Source organism: Pinus tabuliformis, chromosome 6, assembly GCF_031772625.1.
Source record: "Pinus tabuliformis cultivar Carrire ecotype Pingquan chromosome 6, CPIR1, whole genome shotgun sequence".
NCBI lineage: Eukaryota > Viridiplantae > Streptophyta > Pinopsida > Pinales > Pinaceae > Pinus > Pinus tabuliformis.
In genome coordinates, this window is record NC_142292.1 from 1,117,529,996 (window position 1) to 1,117,545,869 (window position 15,874).

Below are 15,874 nucleotides of genomic sequence, written 5' to 3' on the forward strand. Positions count from 1 at the left end.
GACGAGATGTAAAGTTCATGGAGGATAGGGCTTTTAGAAGATCTCGCGAGATGCCTTCCGAGGAGTAGTCGAAAGAGGAGCCATTGGTTAAGCCTCTTCAACCAACAAAAGTAAAGAATTCTTCCTCAGGATGGGAAGATTCTCAGGATGAGGAGGAGGAGCAAACAAAAACACCTGTTGGCAGAGGAAGGACTAGTAAGGAACTTCGTCAGATTCTGCGAGATGCAGAGGACTTCATCGATGCGCTAAGAAACAATAAGAGGGAGCGAAAACAACCAGATAGATATCGGCATTAGTAGCTCAGGATGGAGAGCTTGCCAGTTTCAAGGAGGCAACTCAACATCAGGTTTGGCTAGATGCGATGGTAGAGGAATACAACGCCATAATGGTAAACGATGTCTGGGAGGTGGTGCCAAGACCTCAACACAGATCAATGGTAGGTTCAATATGGATCTACAAGATCAAATACGCTGCAGTCGCTAGTGTTGAGAAATACAAGGCAAGGTTTGTGGCTAAGGGGTATGCTAAAAAAGAAGGGATTGACTTCAGGAAACCTTCACCCTGGTAGCCAGGTATACATCAATTAGGACTGTGATATCTCTTGCAGCCCAGATGGGATGGGAGATCCATCAGATGGATGTCAAAATGACATTTCTAAACGGGGTAATAGAAGAGGAGGTATACATTGAACAACCAAAGGGCTTTGAAAGTCATGAGAAGGAGTCTCATGTATGCAGATTGAAGAAAGCCTTGTATGGGTTGAAACAGGCACCGAGAACATGGTATGGTTGAATAGATGGCTACTTGCAGAAGATGGGGTTTGTCAAGAGTGACACGATCCGAATCTCTACTATTTGGTTGTAGAGAACGAGCCACTAATCTTAGTATTTTATGTGGATGATCTCTTTCTGACAGGATCATCCTGACTCATTGGGGACTGCAAAAAGAATCTAGCCACAAAATTCGATATGAAGGATTTGGGACGAATGCACTACTTCCTAGGGTTGGAAGTTTGGCAGTAGAAGGGAGAAATCCTCCTTGGGCAAAGGAGGTATGCTGCAGAAATCCTGAAAAGATTCGGGATGGAGGACTGTAGACCTATGGCTACACTAATGATCACCAACTGGAAGAAGATTGATGAATCAGAAGACAAGGATGTCGATCCCACCCAATACAGGTAGCTCATAGGGTCCCTAATGTATTTGGTCAATACCAAGGTAGACATTTGCTACGCTGTCAACACCCTCAATCAGTTCATGGTGGAACCGAAGAGGGCGCACTGTGTAGCAATCAAACATGTTCTCAAGTATTTACAGGGAACAGTCGATTATGGACTCTTGTACACCAAGAGTAAGGATATTAGATTGAGTGGATTTACTGATGCAGATTGGGCAGGAAGTTCAGTGGATCGGAAAAGTACCTCTAGGCACTGTTTCAACATTGGATCAGGAATGACCTCTTGGTGCAGTAGGAAACAAAAGCCCGTGGCTTTGAGCTCATCTAAGGCAAAATATATGGTGGCAAGCACAACTTCGTGTGAGGCCATATGGCTTAGAAAACTGCTTGTGAACCTATTCAAAAGGAATATGGAGGCGACCAGGATCATGTGTGATAATCAGAGTTGCATCAAGCTATCTGAGATTCTAGTGTTTCATGATAGGTCGAAGTATATTGATATCCGGTGTCACTTTGTCAGGGAATGTGTCCAACGAGGAGCTGTACAATTGAGCTACACTCCTACCAGAGAACAGGTGGCGAACATCCTCACCAAGGCCCTTGGAAGGACAAAGTTTGACTACTTCAAGGAAAAGATGGGGATGGGAAAGAACCCGTTTCAGTAGCAGAAATTGGAATGATAACAAGAAGGATGCAGAGGGAGTTGTAGTGCAGATGCAGTGTTGGGAGAAAGGACCAGCAACAACACAGATGCAGAGGGAGTTGTTGTATAGATGCAATAGTGGCAGTAGTAGAGCCATGGGTAGCAGTATAGGATGCAACAATGCAGAGGATGTTGGGCAGGGAGGCTTAGCATCAACACAGGGACCGATGCCGGATGATCAGGGTGATACTCAATGAGGAGTATTACTAGAGCACAATTCTTGCTAAGAGGGAGTGTTGATTTGGGGTAGCATTGGATGTGCTCTAGCCACGAAAATTGGTGGAGAGGATAAGGCACATGAGATCTCCAATACCCAGAAAGGGTTTGGGCAGATTCTAAACAATTTGGGAGATATTAAAATAGTTAATGTTTTTAATGAAGTCCTTAAGACCAAACTTAGGAAAATAAAATATTAATGTGAATTAATATAAAAATGTGTTAGAATGGTCCAAAAGTCATGGATCAAGCCAAATCTTATCTTAGTCGTTGATTAAGGACTTAATCTCGACCGTTGATTTGTCAACAAGAAAAGTATAAGAGGAGGCTTGAGGGTCACTTGGAGAACACACTGAGGGAGACCAATCAGTTCAATTTCTGGAGCGGGGTTAGTTGAGAAATTGAACCAGTGGTCTGGTGAGCAGTCAGGAGGCAGCAAATATGGAGCAGAGAGGCGGGATCAGCCACTGGAGATCAACGTTGAGGCAGGAGAGGCAGATGAAGGGCTTTTTAGGCAGATGCAGAGGCAACAGAAGACTGCACAATCATTAGCTGGGCCTGCGTGGGTGACGTAGAGAGGCCCATGGCTGACGCAGTCAAGCAGGGGCTGATGTAGAGCGTTTGAGAGCCACGCAGAGGCCAGCCAGGCTGATGCTGGGATTGGAAGAAGTGCTGTAGAATTATTTCTCTGTGGGTAAGCCAATTTGGCACCCTGTTGTACTGAAGAATTGTTGAATAATAAAATTCTCCCTTGCTGCACCGGTTTTCCCACATTGGGTTTTTCCAGGGATTGTTGTCCAAAATATCCGTGTCAATGTGTTAATGCTTGTGCATATGTTTGTTTCTGTATTATGGTGTGATATCTGTAGCAGTATCTATTTTAATGTTTATTGAAGTAATTTCATAAATAACTTATTGTGGAATAAGTAGGAAAAATAATTAACTAAATTAGTTGCTGCAGTGATAGAATTTTCACATTGGAGAATTTATCTCTGTTGGGTAAGCTAGTTTGGCACTCAGTTGTACTCAAGAATAGCTGATTAAAATCCTCCTCTGCTGCACCGGTTTTCCCACATTGGGTTTTTCTGGGGACATTTGTCCAAAAATAACTGTGTTGATGTGTTTGGTTTTCGTGCATGTATTTGTTTCTGTTCTATGGTGTGATATCTGCAGTAGAATTTATTTTAATATTTACTGAAGGGATTTCGTAAATAACTTATTGAAGAATAAGTAGGGAAAATAAATCATTTGCCGCAGTAATAGAATTTTCACAGCAAACACACAATATTATCATTGGTTTTGGTAGAAAAGTCAGAGAAGTATGTGACAAACACTTCGATGGAGGATCACATAGTGGCCATGTAGTTGCAGATGGAGACAGAGCAATGCAGAATAGAGGGTTGACAAAAAGAGCAGGGTATTTCCAAAACATCAATAGTAGCATGGTGAAATGGAAGTTGATAGTAATGCTGCAAGATACCTATACTTTACTAAAATTTTCACAAAAATTAAAATGTGAAAAATTATGAAGCAATTCCAGCAATTCAAAAATATCTGACAGCATTTACACATCCAAAATCAACAGCTAGCACTAGTTGAGTATATCTTGGGGCATTAAGATAGGCAGATCCCAATTCTCAGGCATAAAATCAGCACTCGAGGACACTAAGAAGAGGCTAGTAAAGATTTTCAAGTGATGAATCATCAGTCAAAAGGACACCGAACAGCTAAAAGTTAGCAATGAAAGAAGTTTGTTTCAGATTTTGAAATTTGAGGCATAAGATCAGCCATAGGTCCAAATTCAAAGGGCGTTGACTACAGCTTGCTCAGGCTTCTTGCAAACTGTTCAAGATTATTTTATTTTAAGTCTGTTGTTAGAAATAGATTAAGAATTGTATTTCTTATAAATTGCATTTTTTGTGATGTAAAAAGGGGTTCGGTCTTGAGTAAGGACTCTTTGGCATTTTTTGTATCAGACTTTTTATCAATGAAAGCTTCCAAGTAGAAAGACTTGGATTTGTCTCATAGATTCATGTGTTGGTTTATCATAGTCTGTTTCTTGGTTCTTGTACTCCTTTCTTTGTTATTCCTGAGATGTTATTCTTCTTTATTTGAATGAAAGACATAGGTTTGGGATTCATCAGATGATGCCATGCGCCTCTATATTCAACTCTTCACTCTTTCGCTCGGAAAAGTTATTAACAAAATTCATGTTTCAGGCTCTGTTATGATTTTATGTGTATCTCTTATTCCACTGTCATGCTTGAATGATTTTTTCTAGTGATAGGCTAGCAACCTTGCCTTTGAATAGCGCCTATTCATACACCCAGTCTTGGAGGCTTACTGAATGATAATCCTTAACCTTGACTCCATAGCCCAGTGGTCTCACCTCTTTGCCCTACCACCACATTTGAAGCCTTACCCTACCAAAGATCTAGCCATTGCACTGATTACACAACCAGTTACTGAGTTTACACTGGGTGATTGAGTTGTAAGAGAGAGCCCTCTCTGGGTTGGAACTTGGAAGAGCTAGCTTCCAACCTGCAAGTTGGTCAGAGGTTACCTTGGAAGTTCTCTTTCACATCCAAGGGAAAATTTGAGTGATAACAAGTTCCACCCTAGCTTTGGGGTATCTGGGAGAAAAACTCTGCCAGTTAATCATGTTTAGAAACATAAGTAACTGGGGAGGTTAAAAAGCTCCCTAGAGTGAAACCCTTTGAGAAGAATGATAGGCTTACCTAGGTGTTGTTACATGGTTTAATAATCATACTAAGATCATTTTTAGAATACAAAAGCAGAATTTGGGATTACAATGATGATAATGACTGAAAACTTTTATCCTTCTCACAAGTACTCTGCTTCTTGGAACTGTTGACTTGTACATGGTCAACAATGTCCATGTATGCATTTTTCTGTATTTTAATATTGCAAAGGAAGCTCAATAATTGTTGCTATTAGCTTACAGACTATGGTTAGTCACTTGATTATTGGGTTGCATGGATTTTCAATTGGAATCCTATAACCTATGTTGCCAGGAAACGTGGGTGCGGGGACGGGGACGACATTTTTGGAAACAAGGTGCGTGGGTTCGTCGGGTAATATAATAATATTAAATTTTATAAATTATAAATTATAAATTTAAAATTAATAATATATATGAAATTTGAATTTGTATATTTTTTCAACTTTAAATTTTAAACAAGAAAACTTTAATGATAATTATTTAAACATGCATATTATTAATTAATATTTCATATATATATAATTAATAATATATATGAAATATATTAAAGTTGAAAAAATATAATTAATAATATATATGAAATTTGAATTTGTATATTTTTTCCAAACCCATTCTGATAATGCATAAATGGACTTGCTTACCATTTTCATCTGATGGCAGTCTGGCACATGCCTTCAGAATAATAGTGAAGATCACCTGGTTTGGATTTATGCCAAACCAAAGCATTCTGCCACAAATTGGAAAGCATCCATGCAATAGTTGTGGTCAGCATATCCTGCTGTCATTGAGTTCCACAAAACCGCATACCACGCAAGCATCCTATCAAATACAGTTTTTCAGGTCAAACTTGTTCCCTAACTCTATATTGCCATATTAACATTGCAGGCATCATTGTTTGTCTGATCACACTGCTATAATGTCCATCCTTTTCCATGCTTCCAATTTCTCTTCCTATGCTTATCTTTCATTTTATTTTCCAAATCCAACAGAATTTTAGACCTTTCTCAATTGTTATGTTACCTGTTTGACCCTCAAACACAAGTCCCCAGTATTAGCTACCATAAAAAAGAGTGAAGATATTAACTATTGTTTTATACAGACAAGCATAACATCTGTTGCTTGATGCAATTAAGTTATTAACTTATTCAATTTAGAGCTGCACCATATTTTCATCCAAAAATGAAACACATGAAATCAGTACAAAGTCAATTATACAGCTTGCTGGCAAGCGTCTTTTGTCAAGCCAACATATGGAATAATACATTACAGCTATAAACTATAATTCTTGTGTGCATCTCTCTATGTCCATTAATCTCTGTTCTCTCTATGTCCATTAATGTCTGTCTATGTGTATGCATCGATTTGTGTGCATACATCTACATCTTATATGTATTTATGTGAGATTTGAATTTCAACACTTCTCATCATGAGCAAAAATAGAACAAGAGTGTCTCTGAAAATGCCTTTTCTGCTATTTATAAGTCATTACCTGAAGCTCCAAGGAAAAAAAAAGGTCTCTAACTGAAGCCCGATCCCTATTCTGCCCAGACAAGCTCTCTGCAATCATATATCCAAGGAGGTCGACAATCCACTCACATCTTTTGTTCACTTGAATATCTTGATGTAACTTCAACCTAAATTTTTTTAAAATACCCATGCTACTTCAAACTTGTTGTATGGGCTCTTGTCCTTGAGAAATGCCCTAGGGAGATATAGCCTATGGCATGATACATGAAAACAATAAACAGTCCTCAAACCTCCACTCCCTTTGTAGAGACACCAACAGAATAATATAGCACTTCCAACTAACTTATTTTACTTAAGCCTCAATATAAATCCCAAAAAAACAGAGTTGAGGAAATAATGAAGTGGATTAAATCACTCAGGACGGTTTCCTGCATGGTGACCTCATTTATGAACTTGGCAGAATAGTGGCAATTACGACATATGCACTTCTTGTGCTTTTGATGAGACTTCAGTGGTCTTTACAACTTGCTGAAAAGCACAAACAAAATATAAGCTTCTTCCTCTTGTAAAACAATGCAGATTCCCACCACTCCTATTGCACATCATGTGATGATCACTACCACCTGCTCCTATTTCTTATCATGCAGCATAAAGTGCACATCAGGTACATCCCCTGCTTCCTTCATCAACCCTGTTAGTCACTGCAATTCTGCATAGATCTCCTCTGTCTGTGGGTCTGATCTATCTCCCACAACAAATGTATGCACTTTGTTCTTAACCTCAATCCAACTATATATTATTAATTATATTTTTAATATAGTTTTTTATGAAGAACCCAAAGAATCCAACCCGAAGAACCCGAAGAACCCAAAAACCCAAGCACCCAAAGAACCCAAGAACCCATTAAAGGAAAAGAACCCATTTTTTTTTTGAAGAACCCAGTTCTTCATGGAAGAACCCGGTTCTTCTGGGTTCGTCTGGGAAGAACCCGTACCCGAATCCGGTACTTGGGTGCGGGAACCTAGGACGGGTTCGAGAACCCCACCCCTGGGTGTGAGTACCCGTGCAACACAGCCTGTAACTAATGCCATTGGTGGATGCAAAAACAAAGGAATCCATACAAGTGCAATTTCCCCCTATTGCCAAGAGCCATAATATCCCTACATACTAAGGCTGGGTCGTCAGGAAGCTATAAATTATTGCTTTTGATAAATAAAGATCTAATTCGCAAAATTTCATGTTTGAAAATAAAAATATTTGGCAAGTTCATTACAAGACAAAATGGGATACAAGCAAAGTGGTAATTTTAATTTTTGTGTTTTGGCATATTTGTTCACCCCAATTAATATTTGCTTTTCTTGGTAGTAGTGGACATTTGACATTTTCTCAAACACATCTTAGAATGACAGTTTTGTTTTGAGAGTTCATTGGCATTGCTTTTAATTTCTATCTTGAATTGTAAGTGATGCTTAACATATGAAACATGGATTTGGTTAGGTTATGGACATTGAAGACATACCATCTATAAAGCAGACAATTAAAAGGCTAATCAATGAGGATGGATGGAAGGGCTTATATCGGGGACTCGGTCCACGATTTATCAGCATGTCTGCGTGGGGTACATCGATGATATTAGCCTATGAATATCTTAGTAAGTTTCTCAAAATATCACAAAATTCACATCAACTGGGAAAATACATTTTTCTTTTGTGCAACGTCCTTGGTTTTGTGTACCATTGTTAACAGAGTAACATGTTCTGAAACTCAACAAATGGATCTATATCTTTTTTGTGGGAGAAAAAATCATATTTTTTCATTTGAGATGATAGAGAAAATACATTTTGGAGATGCTCAAGGCATTTGGAGAGAGGTACAAAAGGACCTCTTCTCATGCATACAGAAAGGTGTCCCCAAAGAAAAATGAGGGAGCTACCTGAGTAAAATTCAGCATGATGATTTCATATAACATATTGCTACTGAAAGATAGCTGCTATCAAAAGTCAAAAACAGTAGACTGTCTTTTCTTTAGTGATTACATGAAATTGCTTGTATGGCGACATTTAGAATTAAGACAAAAAATCTAGGTCTCAAGACATACAAACTGCCTCCATTTTCATAACAGTTATCCAAGAAAGCTTTTCTGTGATCATTAAACAGTGCCAAGACAGAAAAACTGGAGAAAAATAATATCGGCCTGGATAGTCAATTTGGGCTTCTACCTCATCTGTAGGCTGTTTGCTGGGCATTTCTTAACTGAAGATGCTAAGCTGCTGTTCCTGAAGAGTACCATTTTCCTATTCTTGGATCCAAGTCCCTGTACCTTTCATCCATTTGCAATCCAAATTTTGATAAAATATCTGCATCTCTGCTGAGTTCTCTGTAGACATTGTCAAATCTTATTGTGTTAAAAACAGATAAGGGAATTTTTGATTTCATCATATATTGGCCTGAACAGTGAAAACCAGATTTTCTATTTTGCATTTCCTTGTCATCCAGTTTATCACAATCTTTGAGCCTCCAAAAAGCTGCAGAATTTTGATTCCATTTCGAGCTGCCAGATTCAAAAGCATTTTCAGAGCTATAATTTCAGTGTGGTTATTGGATCCTTGCTTGTAATGTTCCAAACTTAAATAAACAGTGATATGCAAAGCAAAAACGATTTATACACAAAAATTTTCAACAATCAGTAAATGCTCATAAAAACTCCAGAAGTAGAACCAACTGAGCCATTTTATTAATCAATGGAGCAAGTACAATAGTATGGAGGAATGCACCTGGGCTTGCCTCAATGGCAAGCGTGACAGAACCCAGGTGATGAGACAATGATATCAAGTACTGGAAAATGACTGCTCCTCTAATGCTCTGCGTTGCCCAGAAAACTACACTGCTGGCTGGAAAGGAACTGCAAGAAACTCCACTTCCGCTGCTCGGAAAATGCTACAAAATCAGCCGCAAGCTCCTTGACCAAAACCCACAAAAACCCAAAAAGGGTTTGATCTAAATCCAACCTCCCAAATTCTGCCTCCAATATGCCCTACGCCTTCCAAACTGCTCAAGAATACGGCCTGCAAGGAATACAAGCAAAACCCTCCTCCCAAGCTCCGGAAATGTAGCAATCTCCTCCACAAATGCTTCCCTTAGCTCCCTTGGCAAAGTTCAGCCTTAAACACTGATGCTCTACCTCCCACATGTGCACCAAATGTTGCCTCTGCGCTAGCTTAGGAAGTGTGAAAGTCGTACCGCCAAGAAGTACTCTCCTCCAGCTCCCAAACTCTCCAAAATGACAACAAACCTCCTATGCCTCCTCTCTAGAAAATCTCCCAACCAAACTCCACTACAAGACACCACAAGCAAACTTAGCCTCCTCTTCACTGTGTCCTCCAGTAATACGCACCACCTGGAGATGAATGCAACTGTTGGAAACCACAATGAAATCCTTCTCCAGAAGAATGAAGGAAAACCTTCTGAGGGTGGCACTCAAAGTGCCCCGAAGAAAGGGTGATCTCTTCGCTTGAAGAACTCTTGTTGAACAACAAGTGACTCGGCTAAGTAGCTCAAGCAACCAAAGAGAAATCGATATGCCAAAAGATGATGAAATGAGGAGAGCTACCTTCCTTATATAGATTTCGTGGAGCACTTTTCCCTCCAATGTTCCCTCCATCGTGGGTCTTCATTCAACCATTTACTTTTCCCCTCCATGCAATTCGAACTAGGGAGTGCGTATTTCCTTAGTGTGGGTGGCCCCCACGTGGAACTTAACCACAACAAAATAACTTTTCCTAAGTCTAATCTCCTAATAAAATCGAATGGGCCCCACTATCTCCAAAATTGGCCCCAAAATATAATAATTAATCTTGTTCCAAATTAATTTATGAAGGGACATGACAGTCCTCCCCTCCCAAATGTTGCTTGTCCCCAAGCAACTTCAATGCTGGATGCTCAAGTATGTGCTCCCCTTCCCAAGTAGCATCCCCATCTGGTAAGCTCTTCCAACACACCAAGTACTCTATGATGACCCTGCTCTTGAGCTTCCTCTCCTTGGTCTCCAAGATGGCATCCGACTCTAAAATCAGGTGCCCCTCATAATCAAGCGGAGGCAACTCCACTACTGCTGTAACTTGTTGCCCCAACACCCTCTTGAGGCATGACACCTGAAAAAATGTTATGGATCCTGCTCCCTGGTCGTAGCTCCAACTCGTAAGTCACCTCTCCAACCCTCCTAATCACCCTGTAAGGCCCAAAGAATCTTAGCTGCAGCTTCTCGACCCCCTTCTGCTTCAGCATGGATTGCCAGTAAGGTTGCAATTGAATGTAGACCAAGTCCCCCTCCTTGAAATGCCTCTCTACTCGATGCCTGTCAACATTTGCTGGTTCTGAGTTGTTTGTAAGTTATCCTTAAGAGCCTTGAGGATCTCTTGGCTCTCTAGGATCCAATCCTTGGCCTTTGGGGCCCTGCTGTCTCCAAAAACAATGTCAGCAAAAGACGACAAAAATTCCATGCTCCATCGGTCCACTTATCACCTGCAAAACTGTCCTGTCAGGTCCCAATGCCTCCTGATGACCAATATATGCAAATACTACCTTCCTGGTGGCTGCCTGTACATCTGCCTGCTCCCCATCAATAACTGGCCTCAAGGATGTCTGCTCACCCTCCTCCATCGTGTGCTCAACATAGGCCACTAGCTGACTCTCCAAAGATGGCCCATCATGTGTACTGCAATCCATTATGTGCTGCCCATGCTGAATGGGAACACACTGTTGCTCATCAAACTCCTCTACCAAACATGGTTGCATCTATGAGTTGTTGTCAACAACTCCCCATGACTGCTCATGCTCCTCAAAGGTGTCCTTGTAAGAACCCACAAACTCAACTATAAAAGAGGAATGTTTATCTTGAAAGTCAGAAGGAATCTTCTCCTGATCTACCCCTTTCATCTCCTCGGTGTCACTCATGCACAAGTGGTCAGGTACCCAAGGTTCTTTACAAATGAAGCAAAGACCTTTTCTCCATAGCTCATTCTTGTTGCATGGTTGGTCACCACAAATCCTCTGTAACTCCTCTTCGGTTAGCTGTCTTCTGAAGAATTTCATGTTTTTCTTAACCATCCTTTTGGCTAGCTCATAGGCAATTGGTGAGACAACCTGTGTCTTCCTCCAAATAGCTAACAATTTGGCCTGCAACTGTTTGCGACTGATGTGATGTTAAAATTAGCAACTAGGGCCAAACTCCATGTGGGTCATCCTATTAATGGACGCTGATATTTTTCTTGGATCCCTCTCACCGAGAGGTGTAGGATTGATCTAAAGATTATCCGATTCTGATAAGTATTCATGGAGATATGAATTTATTTGTGTTATGGGACTACTCGTCAAGGTAGGCCAGCAACCAAATACACCCCACTTGTGCTCAACGTTTTACTATAAAAGGAGGAGGTCTTCAAGTCATTTGCACACACACTCTTCTTGTGATCTCTTCCTCTCCACATGTCTTTGGGTTTTGGTGGGAGGAGAGATACTAATAGTATATGCTGGCTTAAGTCTTATGATGCCCTAGCCGCAGTAAGGAGGATGCTCTAGAAGCAGTCTAGCCGCAGTTAAAGGAGGAACATCTAGACGCAGTCAAAAGAGAAGGCTCTATGCAGATCTAAGGAGCAACTAGAGGAGGCTTCTAGCCACACCATTTAAGGGTGCCCTAGGCCGCAGTCAATGAGGGTTTTTATGCAGCAAGAGGAGGCACTTATACGCAGTAAAGGGAAGACCTTAATCCGCAGTTGAGGGTGACACTTACTCACAGAAAGGAGGTCTCTTAGCCGCAGTTGGAGAGGCCCTAATCAACAGCAAATGAAGGCCTAAAACTGCTGCCACAAGAGGCTTCTATCTGGCCCTAATACGCAGTTAGGAAAGGTCCTAAATCTGCTGTCCAAGAAGCACTTATATGCTGTCCAGGAGGAGCATTAATATGCTGTGAAAGAAGCCCTCAAACCATAGTTAGAAGAGCCCTTATCACAGCATTAAAAGGAACCCTCAGATGCAGCAAGGATAGAGATATCTAGCCGCAGAAAAAGGAGGTATCTAACCGCAGTTTGATGTATGATCTATCAGCTGTCCAAAGGAGCTTCAATATGCTGCAAAAGAGGTCAACTAAGGAAGCCCCAGCACATCAAGAAGAAGCATGATCAGATTGCTGTAGGTGACAGCTCATTGCTGTAGATAACAATAATGTGATAGAGGCTGTTCCAGGTATGAGATTGTTTGTAGAAGTGAAAGCCACAGTCATAAGAGGAAACTGTGTGATGATGAAGTCTGCCCGCAGACTTAGATCAGACCTAGTAGGACTGATTTCATATGCAGATTGGGTACTGATATACTGATGCATTTATAACTGTTTTGAGGTCTTGTACTTCTGTGTTGCTATGTGCTAGGCCACAGGCCATAGCACCATAGCAAAGGTTTCTTTGGGGCTGCTCTCTCTTAAGTCTGTTTTGAAGATCATATAGGAAGCGTTGGACAACCTCAGATATCCTCATCAGATCAGCAAGCTTATACATGGGTCAGCTGCAAGCATGAAGAATCATGGACAGCAGCAGCATGGTAAAGCATGGACAGCAGCAAGTACAGTGCAGCAAGTACATTGGGACAGCAGTAAGCATGGTGCAGCAGTGGCACTATGTACAACAATGATAAACACTGGGACAACAGCTGCATGAGGTCCCAGATTGTGATGATGGGTGCAACATGGTGCAACACGGTGAGCTACAACACATGGACGAGATGCAGCACAATGATAGGTGAAGGAGTCACCTTGGAGAATCAGTTGAAGCAGCATGTCTTCAACTGATCTCATGTAGAGATGATCTATTCTCTTATCTAGAAAGTCAAAGTGTTGACTTCTGTTGTAAATGTACTATCTCTCTCTCTCTGCTGAACTATTGAAGAACATAGAAGAAGAATTGATCAAGGGTTTCCCCACATTGGGGTTTGTCCCTGGCTAGCGCCACATCTTGTGTCCTCTTATCTTGGCTTGTCTTCTGCGATTTATGTTTATGTTCTATTTGCGGTTTACTTTAATGCTGATGTAATTGCTAATCTGGAAAAGATATTGAGCTAACTGTGAAAATTGAAATAAATTGCTCTTAGCATAGAACATACCTAAACTTAAACATGTCACCTTCAAGTAGTAATGAGGATAAAATATCTCTCATGTTGGCTTTTACCTCCTCAAGGTGATGCTCTCTGATGTTGGTAAAGAAGTTTTGGCACATCTGAAGGACCAGATCATCCTGCTATAGATCAAGCATGACTACGTAGGATCTGGTTTTGGCCGTGGTATATGAGATTATATGCCTTCTATCAAAGTTGGAGCTCTGCATGTCATGCAACCCTGAATAACACTCTACAATCAATTGAAAGACTCTCTTCATGATGTCATCATTGTATGGAGGAAAGGGTGCTACTATCCTCAAAATATCACTGAAACAAGAGGCAATTATAAGCTTGACTCTCTCACCTGGATGCTCCAAGAATCTGGCTTGTACCAATGCAAGCATAGCTGGCTCTAGAGCCCAATTTAAACTCCAATCAGATTGTTCCACCTTGAAAAGACAAGATTCCAGTTTTTCCAATGTGAGAAAGTCATTTTCTGATCTTCTAGTCTTTAAGTCCATCCCAAGTGCATAAAGCCAATTTCCCACTTCTTTTTCCTTCTGTAAATCCCTCTGTTGCTTCTGCCTTAGCATATTATGGACCTCTCTGGAAAATGGTCTGCTATTCTGTCTTACATTTGGTTGGTCTGAAGAGGTACTGCTGGGCTGATTTAATTTTTTTAATTCGTTCAGGAGTTCTATGAACCTGTCCATAGTTTTTCCCAATGGTGACTGCTGAAATTTTCCTAAGCTTTCAGGTGTTTTTTAGGGAGGACTTGTGTCGAATAGTTCATGTATCTACAATTGTAAAATTCTACTTAGAGATGCCCCAAAATTGCCACAGAGTTTAATGTATTTCTTCAGTGATTAGTTTGTCAAACATATGATAGGCACACTGGTGTAGGTATTGTTTTGGCTTATTTTTGTCATGAGTGGAAATATACAATACACCAATAGGAAACCAGACGATCACACTTCAGGAATAACACAGATTATTTCTAGAGACTGTCTTTGTAACAAGCTGGAAAGTGCATAGACCATACATTAACTTGATAATGGAAAATACATTGCAAGTAACACAAGAAAGGAACCTGGTCTGAGATAGTTAGTTGTGGCTTCAAAAGACGCTTAGGCTTGGAGTTCACTTCAACAACATGGAATATAAGAGAAGGTATTCTCAGCTCTTTAACCTCTGCTACAGCCACGGACTTATAGGACACCTTCAACAATTGGACAAACTTGTGTTCCCTTCTGACTGATATACACCTTTGTATAGTCACATCTGGTTAGTATTGTAATCACAATCCCTCAACGAATTTACAGAATAAATGTGAGCTTGTCTTCTATATCTGCAATACAATGCATCGGCATACACTCAGTTACAACACCTTTTTCCTGTAGTTTGCGATATAGATATTCGCTGAAAATCCCTTTCTTTAGCACACTGTGTTGACCTTTGGAAATGCACACGTCATACCCATGTGCTAGTAATCGGATTGTAGCACCAACAATAACATTCAAAGAACAATGACAGATACACCCTCAACGACATGCTCTGTCAAACAGGCTTTGCGCACAAGTAATTCTCCGAGCAAATCATTCTAATGCTCAGAGCATAGATTCATCACGTGGTCCAATTTACTCAATTTTTATGATGTTGCTTGGCTGCATAAACCACTGCACTCTGCCAAAGTCTCCTATAGGCCCACGAGTTCAGTAAACCCGTTACTTCACATTCATTGGAGCCTCTGCGTTCTTCTCGATTGCCCACATATTTGTGCACACAGGTAGGCCCCAGTCTCTCAGCTCTGTCCAAAATGCCAGCAAACCAGGAACTCTTCTGCCTAGCAAATTGAGGTATTAAGCTCGATTCATCCTTTGTGTAGGTGACAACGCAGTTCCTATAGGAATTAGGTTGAGAATCGATCACCTTTTCTGATAAATTCTAGCGCGACTCATTTTCTGGTTGGCTGTCATTTGTCGACCCCACCGATCTAGCACAGGTGGTGACACTTAATATCCTTCATTTTCATCAACGTTCATGATTCCATTGACCCATCTGCGCGTTCTCCAGTCTGTTGTCTGTTACATGGGCCCACGATGTACAAGGGAATTGGTGGTTGGCAAAAATCACCAGCACAATTCTTTGATTCGATTCCTGGGATGGCGGTTTGAGGTATCACCTTGATGTGGCAATCAGAGGATACCCATTGACTTCCATTCAACAATGTGGAGAGATATGAATTTGGATTGGGTGTAGTGAACGAAGACTAAGGAACCTTGACCCTTAATTCCACAACGACTTTTATGTTGATTGATCTTCCATCATGCAGTGGTTTTCACAAGCAAATCGAGTTTAGTTGTGAGTTCTAGCGATGAGCCGACTTTCGTTAATCCAATTGAGGTCCTCTGCTGTAGATTTTAGTT

At 40.7% G+C, this 15,874-nt stretch overlaps 1 protein-coding gene across 3 annotated transcripts in view; it reads left to right on the plus strand.

The window, feature by feature from the left end:
* LOC149262805 (Mitochondrial substrate carrier family protein) overlaps window positions 1-15,874 on the plus strand; it is a 332,393-nt gene that overhangs the window by 280,507 nt on the left and 36,012 nt on the right. For all 3 annotated transcript variants that reach the window (XM_089425258.1, XM_089425254.1, XM_089425246.1), the window contains exon 5: window positions 7,803-7,956. In XM_089425258.1, coding sequence (XP_089281384.1) covers window positions 7,803-7,956 — 154 coding nt within the window. The remainder of the gene's footprint in view (window positions 1-7,802; window positions 7,957-15,874) is intronic.